Source organism: Phycodurus eques, chromosome 11, assembly GCF_024500275.1.
Source record: "Phycodurus eques isolate BA_2022a chromosome 11, UOR_Pequ_1.1, whole genome shotgun sequence".
Taxonomy (NCBI): domain Eukaryota; kingdom Metazoa; phylum Chordata; class Actinopteri; order Syngnathiformes; family Syngnathidae; genus Phycodurus; species Phycodurus eques.
Window position 1 is genome coordinate 1,026,866 of NC_084535.1, and position 8,522 is coordinate 1,035,387.

Consider the following 8,522-nt stretch of genomic DNA (forward strand, 5'->3'; position numbering starts at 1 on the left):
GCAGGTCGCCGAGTAGGCTCGACGCCATCGATAACCGATCACGACGCGTCTGCTTGCACGACTTGTTCATTTACTGTACAAACTCGTGCGCTCGCTCGAACGCGGCACGCTCCTCCTCGCGCCCGATCCAATTTGTTGCGTTCAAGCATCTCGATGACGTTCCCCGCGACGTTCTTCAGTCGTGCGCAGACCGCAGATAACCTACGTGTCGTTTGTCCGAGACACCGAAAAATAGTCCCGCGCCGACAAGACTGAAAAAACGTTCTTGGCCGTCAGATAGTTACAGTTCTCCGCCGCAAGACGCGGAACAAGGCTAAAAATCAACTAGCTTTCGGATTCATACGCGACAGCGACGCGGAGTAAATGTCTTTTGCGTCATCGATCGGATCGGCGATTTATGACATGAAAGCCGATCGGCGTAAAATGCTAATTATCGGCCGATACGTCGGCGTAAAAGGCTAGCCGTGTTGAGTATTTCAGTACTTTTTGCACAACTTGCCGTTCGACAACAAGGACCTGAACGGCAAAATTCCCAACAGGTCTTTGATCCGTGAACATTCCCAAGGACATCTACTTGATTGCCTTTCTGTGACTCTTCCGGTCTCTCCGTTGCGAGCTGCCGATGACACTCAGTGGCCACTTCCCGTTGATCGACCGTTAGGCGTCGTGTTGATCTCGTGATGTCAAAATGTCAACGGCGTGATAAAGAGGAACGTTGAAACAAATTCAATTGAGCGGAATATATTGTCGATTAAAAAGTCCGGCAAAAATCTTGTATCGTGATCGGGCAGTAGGGAATGAGTGAATGATTCCAAACTGATCCCCGACTGAGTTTTGCCCTTCAGCTCCGTGTCGGAGAACAGCCGGCAGTCGTTTTGCCCAAAGTCCTGAAAGATTGAACATTTGGACAGGAGCATTCAAACGTTGACACGAGGTCAAAGGAAGGTCGCAGCGCATGTTCGGTTCATCCTGACAGTCCAGCCCAAAGCGCAACATCCCCAACGTGACTTCTGACTTTCCTAGCAACCCAATTCACGACTGGCTTGATTTTGGCCCCAGTCCCTCCTCGGGCCTCGCTCCGGACGTGAAGGTTAAGACTACGCAGCTGCAGCTAACCATGATTCGAATCATCGATTCATCTGTCGATTGGTTTTTTTCCAATGATTCGAATGAAGATTTATTGTTTTTATTCCATCCCTCTATTCAAAAGCAGCAAATTAGTTCAAATCGACAGTACAGAAAATGCGCCACCATAAATTGGTTATGATACGTTTCCTGGGTCGATCTGTAACATCAGTCCAAAAAGCGGTCAATAATGTTGATCGTTGTTTCCCAAAGTAAAAGCAGATGTTCGCAAATGCACGGAGGATTGCGGAAATCAGAGAATGTTTACCGTCGAAACAATTGGACAACAATTAACGGCACGCTTCATTTATTCACTCCTCAGTCACACCCGCCGGTGGTAAGCCACGTGCCCCCCAGGGGGCAGTCTGCCACCGAGCGCATTCATTCGCGGGCAATGCGGGTGAAGAGTCTCGTCCGGAGACACGACGAGGACGACGAGGACGACGACGCGCGCTCGTGCGGTGATACGAAGCCGCCTAAGTTAAACAAGGTCTCGAAACGATCAAACGATTATCAAAATAGTTGTCAATTCATTTGATAATCGATTAGTGGTTCATTAATGAATGAACTGCGGCACCCGCGGTTCGGACCCGAGACTTCTATGTGACATTTCGCTGGCGTCGTCATCTGTCCAAATTTGGTGGATTTCCTATTTTTCCCATATCGCTACGACTGCTCAATCTGCTGTTTGAACAAATTATGTACGTTTTGCTGAAAAAGGATCCTTTCGGAGATGTCCTACCTTCCTCTTCCTCTTGTGGGCGTCGCCGGTGGAGTTGACGAGCGTGTTGGGTCCCAGGATGATGCGCGTGCTCTGCGGCCATTGCGTGCACACCAGGCTGTGCTCGCCCATCAGGATCTTGCGGATGTTTTCGGCGCCCGTCACCCGGATGACGGGTTTGCCCAGGAGGTGCGTCTTAAACACGTTGCCGTGGCGCCGCCTGCGACAGACGTGGAAGTCGGAGCCCTGCGGACCGGCCGGCACCGAAACGCGTCAGCGTGGGTTCACCCATCGGACGTTTTGGAATCGGCTACTCACGGGGGGACCGAGCCCCGTCGCCGATAGCCAAAAACGGTCAATGCTCATCATTGCCTTTGAAGCGACGGGCCGCGAATGTTTGATAACAAGTACGAGCTCGTCACGTACCACTATAGTGAGCGACATTAAAACTACCGCAACGCAGCAGGCTGAAGTGTTGAACACCCAAAAGTATATTTCTTCTCGTCAATCACGGTAACGTGTAACATGAACATTGCACTTCAACAGAGGAAACGTTGCCTGCGAGCTCGCGACCGCGGCGGGGTTGTGAAATACCGCACGCTCGCACATATGAGAAGGTGAGCCGCCGATTTGACGGTTAGCCAGCGGCAGGCGCTTTTCAGCCTGGAGCCCGAGCAGCGGGCGAGAGGCGGGGTACACCCCGAACCGGTCGCCGGCCAATCGCGGGGCACAAAGAAACGAACGACCGTTCGCACGCGCATTCACGCTGACGAGTCTTCACTCAACCGAGCACGCGTGTTTTTGGGATGTCGGAGGAAAGCGGAGCGCCCGGGGAGGACACGCAAACTCCGCACGGGCGGGGCCGGGGATCGAACCCCGGTCCTCAGAACCGCGAGGCGGACGTGCTAACCGGTCGGTCACCGTGCCGCCTTTAGATTTAACAATCATTTGGAATTCATTTCATCCTTTTGACAAAAGTCCAACGTAAAGAATAGAATCACGTCAAGTTGTCGTCATGAAAAAAGGGGCGTCAACCGAATCGTTGCGTCTTTGACGAAAACAACGGTGGGCAGCGTCATAATGCGGAGTTAGTTTCGCGTTCCAAAATTTCAACCGTAAGAAAAGGACAAGTTGACATTTAAGAGAGACGACGGGGGGGGGGGCGGCGAATTGAAAAGCCAAAAGCGAAGCGACCGTCGGCAACAAAATACGACAACCGCGCATTGATGGAGGGAACATTTGTTGCCAGCCGTTCTTCGGAAAAAATAACACTTTCGTCACGTCAGTTGGGAAAAGCGGCGTCAAATTCCTGTTCCCACGGTGGAAAGGAAGCTCCCTTTTCCTCCCGCCTTGACCCCGTGACCTTTTCAACAAAGGTGAAGGAAAGGCGCTACAAAGGTTAGCTCGGACTTCCCCGAGGAGAGGCCCGTCGTCGCTCGAACGAGATGTCCGGTATCGCTTCCGTATACTTCCTCGACACCAATTAGTCTGGGTCTGGGACTCCGCTAGCTTCATGCTAACATACACTATGAAACTCAATGGACATATAGGCTAACAATTAGCATCTATGTGGCAGTGTTGTTATGGTTTAAGCGACGGCTCTCTGAAGAGCGACAGCGACACTTAACGGGCGTCTTTTCTCACAAACGTCTTTTCTCGATCCTCCGCAAAGAACGACTACTATTACTGCCGTACTGACAAGCGGAGAGAGGAGCCGAGCCGAGCCGAGCCGAGCCGAGCCGAGCGGCCGCGTACGGCGTCTCCGTATGTCGTGTCTTATCCTGAAGAATGAGCGGCGCGTCGTGTGACAAAAAGCGCTTGATTCCTTTCCTGATTCCACTGCTTTTTGTCGTGACAAAGTCGAACATTACGCAGGCGTGTCAAGGTCAACGCAGTTCAGGGGCTGCGTACCGTCTCCTTTGATGGCAAAGCGGCCAGAGCGCTAAAATCATGTGATTGCCAAATATAATAATAAATAACAGCACATTTTCCCCTCTGTTTTGAATGCCGAACAAGCACATGAGCAAAATCTCAAGATTGAATCCCATTTGTTGAAACTCATTGAACAAAACAAGCTCAGATTTCTTGAAAATCGGGCTCGCGTTTTTTTGACACGTGTGTTGAATAGCCGATCACAGTGTTTGTATTTGAAGGCGCGAAACTTGAAGTCGCGGGTATTTGGAACCGAAAGATAGAGTTTTGTACTCTCAAATGAAATCACCTCACAAAGGCCTCGGATGACAATTCCATTTTTGTCTCCAAATGATCCTTCGTTTTCTCTCTTTTCTTTTCTCTCACCGTTGCGAAACGTGCGCTCACCTGCACCAGCCAGTGGAGCGTCTCGCCGACCACGGGCCAGCCCATGGAGCCCCCCGGCAGGGGCAGCGGGTTGCGGGGGTCCCTGGTCAGCCTCCACCGGAAAGCCCACAGCGCACGCGTGAGCGCCAGCGCCAGGAGCGCGCACGGCAGCCACGTCGACGCGCCCGTCGCCGCCCACAGATCGCCCAAGTGCGCCACGTGGAACATGGCGGCGGCCGCACGCACGCGTGGGCGACGCTCGCGCGGCTTCTGCTGCTTCTGCTTCTGCTTCTTCTTCTTCTTCTTCTTCTTCTCGTCTCGTCTCGTCTCGTCTCGTCTCGGCCGGTCGGGGTCACGAATGCGCCTGCACACACTTGCACGCACGCGGATGGCAAAAGTACTGACTTTCATCGTGTGAAGCGTCCCAACCGATGAATCGGCCGGACCGCTTTCTCGGCAGTTCTAACCCTAACCCTCTGCACAAAGAAAACCCTGACCCCCAAAAAGAAGAAATCGGGCAAAAAATAGGCGGATTTTTGCTGATTTCTATTCTTGTTTCTTTTTACAACTTAAGACCAAGATTCAAACACGCAACAATAACGGAAATACGGAATTAAATGCACAAAACGATCTGCCGGCAGCACGGCAGATGCACGCACAAACAGATTCAGATCTCTTTCGTATTTATTTGATTTCTGTCAATTGAATCTGTGAAGCAGCAGACATTTTGGTTCAAGATTAAAACAGACACGGAAGTTCGGTTCCTCAGTTGCGTTCAATGCATTTTGAAAAGTAGCTTTACAGAGCCGAGCGCGGCGCAAAAAGTCGTTTGAATTGACTTCCTTTGAACATCGGTCGCGCTTCAACGACGTAATCGTCGCCTCTCCTCGAAAAGGACGTCAGTTCGACCGCATTCGAATCCCGCGCGGCCGACGTGCGTGTTCCAATTGAGTCGATTCGAAGCTCTTTTTGGGGAGCGCGGGGACATAATGCGATGACGTTAATGCTATCTAATAGCTTCAATCGTATTTTCCATTGAGAAATCAATTCGGAGACACTTTTAAGGTCATGCGGCCTGGAAATCATGAAGAGGTGCGACATACGCCGCTGACAAATCCAACCTTTCCTTTGTGCCGCTTTTACAAGCGGGAGCTCGGTGAGGAGAAGAGGACGAGAAAATACTTCCGTCGAGCGCACTTTCGTCACGTGCGGCCGACGGACACGTTCGAATGAAGTCCGTTCAAAGGACTTCTTTCTTCAGGGTACGCTGTAGAAAGCGGCGTCCGATGGATGGACTTGATTTCAACGTGTCCGTCGGCCGCACGTGACGAAAGTGTGCTCAAATGACCCCCCCCCCCCGCAAAAAAAGCTCATTTGACCACATTTTCCTCCCGTGCAACCGATGAACACGATTATATGAAGTCGATTCAAAGGAGTCTTTTTTGTTTTCTTTTCAGTGTAGAGAGTTGCTAAAAATGGTTGCGTTGAACATTGCATGCGACTTTCCCTCTCTCGATTGACGTCTTTTTGACGTCATTCGTCAAGGTCGAAAAAACATAACGAGCCTGTTTGTCAAAGTGATGAGAGGTTTCAAAAGTACGCTGAAACCCAAAAGGTCCGTCGAATGGCCTCAACTGGAACGCGCACGTGAGGTGTGTGTTATTTGTTCAGGTTCGCACCTTTGAATCACGTGCGAGGGAAAATAAAGCGCGTTTTTCTCAGTGTAATGAAAAGTCGTCGGCAAAATACGGAGAGGCGACATCGGTGAAGAAAAAGTAGTCCCTCCATTGTGACTTCCCATTTCGGCAGATGCGCGCGAGCGTCTCATCGGACACCCCGCGACGAGCACGCGCCGCGCCGCGAGCGGGTGCGTGAGCCGTCGACGCGCGCCGGCCGGTCCGCTCCGGTCGCGGCTCGCGGGTCTGCGGCCGAAGTTCGAACCCCCCGCGCGCTTCCCCCGGCCGCGCACAAAGTGCATCGGAATCCGCCGTGCGCGTGTGCGTGTGCGTGCGCGTGCTCACCTCCAAGCTGAAGTCTCGACGAGCGCGAAGTGGAAGCAAAGTGACGGACGGACGCGCGCGCCTTTTTATAGCCGACCCACCTTCGCCGGTGACGTCAGTAGGCGGCGTGAGAACTCCGAGGAAAAAAAGGAAAAAGAGCACCGCAGACTCGCTGAGTCTTTGGACCTCCGTGACGTCATCACGCAGCGGTGGGAAGTCACTCGCTTACCCCAAACTCCAATTGTGTTTGGCTTTTTGGGGGGGGGAAGTAGGCGCACGCGTCACTTCTGCCGACGCTCGCGATTGGCTCTCTGCGGTCGTGTGCCCTTCCGTGACCTATTTTTCCAAATTTGACCTTGACCTCCACCAGTCGGTTTGAGATGCGGGAAAGGTGCGACTCGCGGTTTCACTTGCGAATGCGTAAAAGAACATTTGGCTTTTGAACAGTTTTCTCTCCTCGTTTTGGAGCGTTCGCTCATCTGCTCGTCATATGGAGCCATATTGTCCTCGTTCATGAATTGTGCTCGCTTGTCGTTAGGTCAACACGCTACCCTACTTCTCACATGCACAAACACGTTTTTTGTTCTTCGTTGACATTCCCTCACGTTTTCGTTCTCAGTTTATGCGGTTAGTTCCCCAAAACACATGGTTTTCCTCCACCTTTTGGGAGGAAACAATCAATATCCCTGTCGATGCGTCGGTTGGAAATGACGAAACATCAAGGAAATGTCATCGGACGAGTTGTCCGAGCCCGATCCCAACGGAGTCGGGACGTTGTGCTGTCGTACTCGAGCGGCTCCGACTACCGGAGACAAATCCCTCGTGTGTCTTCGGGGGACGTACTCGGCAAATGAAGATGATTCCCATTCCGATACTGAGTCAACAGTCCGGGGTCCGGCGCTTTTCTTTTCCGGAGGTGTGTGTTCCAAAACAGCTCCGGCGAAGCTCCCGAAGCCCGAGCGAACGGGTCAGCGCGAGGCCGCCGAGTGCAGCGGTTTCTCCCCCCCAAAAACAAACAAAAAAAACAAAAAACAGAAAGAAGAAAAGACAAACTTTTTGAAGTACGATTGTTGAACGAGTACTTCTACTATTACCTGCGTACTTTTTTAGCCGAACTTCTGTTCGGCTTCAAATACTTTTACCAATTGTGTCGTCGTGTTCTTCATCCTCGTCTTCTTCGCATCCACGACAGCAAAAGGCACGCGCACGTGGGGAGCAGATCCCAGGAATGGCTTCGAGGTCACACGAGCACGCGGGACGGACGTCGAGCGCGCCCGGATGACATGGTCGGAGGCTGCGCCGGGTCACCTCTGACCTTTCGGAGCCACACGGAGCGCGTGCGTCGTAACGTCAACGCGGGACGATGCGTGTCTGCCGTCGGCCTCGGGCGGCATCTCACACACACACACACGTGAATGGAAGAGCCATTATTCTGTTCTGGTCTGCCCCCCCCCCCCACAAAAAAAAAAAAAAAAAAAAAAAAGAGAGCTGTGTTTGTGTTTTTTGATCAGGAAATAGCACTCTATAGTACATAAAATTGATTGAATGCTTCAATTCAATGAATTGCGCCTCTCCTTCTGGTGTGCCCGCCTCGGCCGCCAGGGGGCAGTATAATAAATTGCCGACAAACGCAAACAAAGAAGAGTCACCGCGACTCTCGAGTGACTTTATTTGTATCGAGCGCATTTCATACACGAGGTCAGTCAACGTGCGTCACATGATCGGCAAAAAGACGTGAAAAACAAAAACATGTCAGCTTCCAAAAATGACCCAAAAAACCAAGCGCGAGGAAGATCGGAAACGCTAGCGGAACTCGAAAGTCTCTTCGAAAGCCGACCGGGAGCCGCGGCGGTGAATTCGAGATGTTCTGATATCTTCGACTAAGGGTCAAGAATATCGGTGGTTACTTCGGACTGGAGTATTTTCTTTTCGTGTAAACCTGAGCCTCTAATTCGAGTCACGATTCGGTGGACGACTTTTGACTTTGACTTGAGTCCTCCTATTCTCAAGTAACGGGAGACTCGAGTCCAATTTACGGCCGCGGGAAACGCTGGGACGCTCCGACATCCGTCGACGCCGCCCTCTGCGCCTCTCGAGCCGCCCGACTCCCTGTCTCGTTAAGAGCCGGCGGTCGGGGGCGCGCTCGTCACTCGGCGACGGAAGCGGGCGCCGGGCTCCGTTACGCCGGCCTTCCCGGAAGCTTCGCATTCCGCACGGCGGGAGAACGTTGGCGCTCGCTCCCGGGGGACGCCGCCGGACGCCGGCCACGTTTGGGCCTTGATTTCGAAATCCTGCCTGACTTCCTTGTCTAAGTTGCGCCGTTCTTTCTTTCTTTCTTTCTTTCTTTCTTTCTTTCTTTCTTTCTTTCTTTCTTTCTT

General features: G+C 52.2%; 1 protein-coding gene across 2 annotated transcripts in view; it reads right to left on the minus strand.

The window, feature by feature from the left end:
* Nucleotides 1-6,179, minus strand: part of LOC133409620 (cytochrome P450 26C1) — a 17,830-nt gene extending 11,651 nt beyond the window's left edge. The window contains exons 1-3 of one of the 2 annotated variants that reach the window (XM_061689888.1): nucleotides 6,166-6,179; nucleotides 4,166-4,517; nucleotides 1,868-2,092 (exon numbers count right to left, since the gene is read on the minus strand). In XM_061689888.1, coding sequence (XP_061545872.1) covers nucleotides 1,868-2,092; nucleotides 4,166-4,372 — 432 coding nt within the window. In that variant the 5' untranslated portion in view covers nucleotides 4,373-4,517; nucleotides 6,166-6,179. Of the gene's footprint in view, nucleotides 1-1,867; nucleotides 2,093-4,165; nucleotides 4,559-6,165 lie in introns of those variants that run through there. The other variant, XM_061689887.1, reaches the window with a different exon arrangement.
* Nucleotides 6,180-8,522: the final 2,343 nt, after the last annotated feature.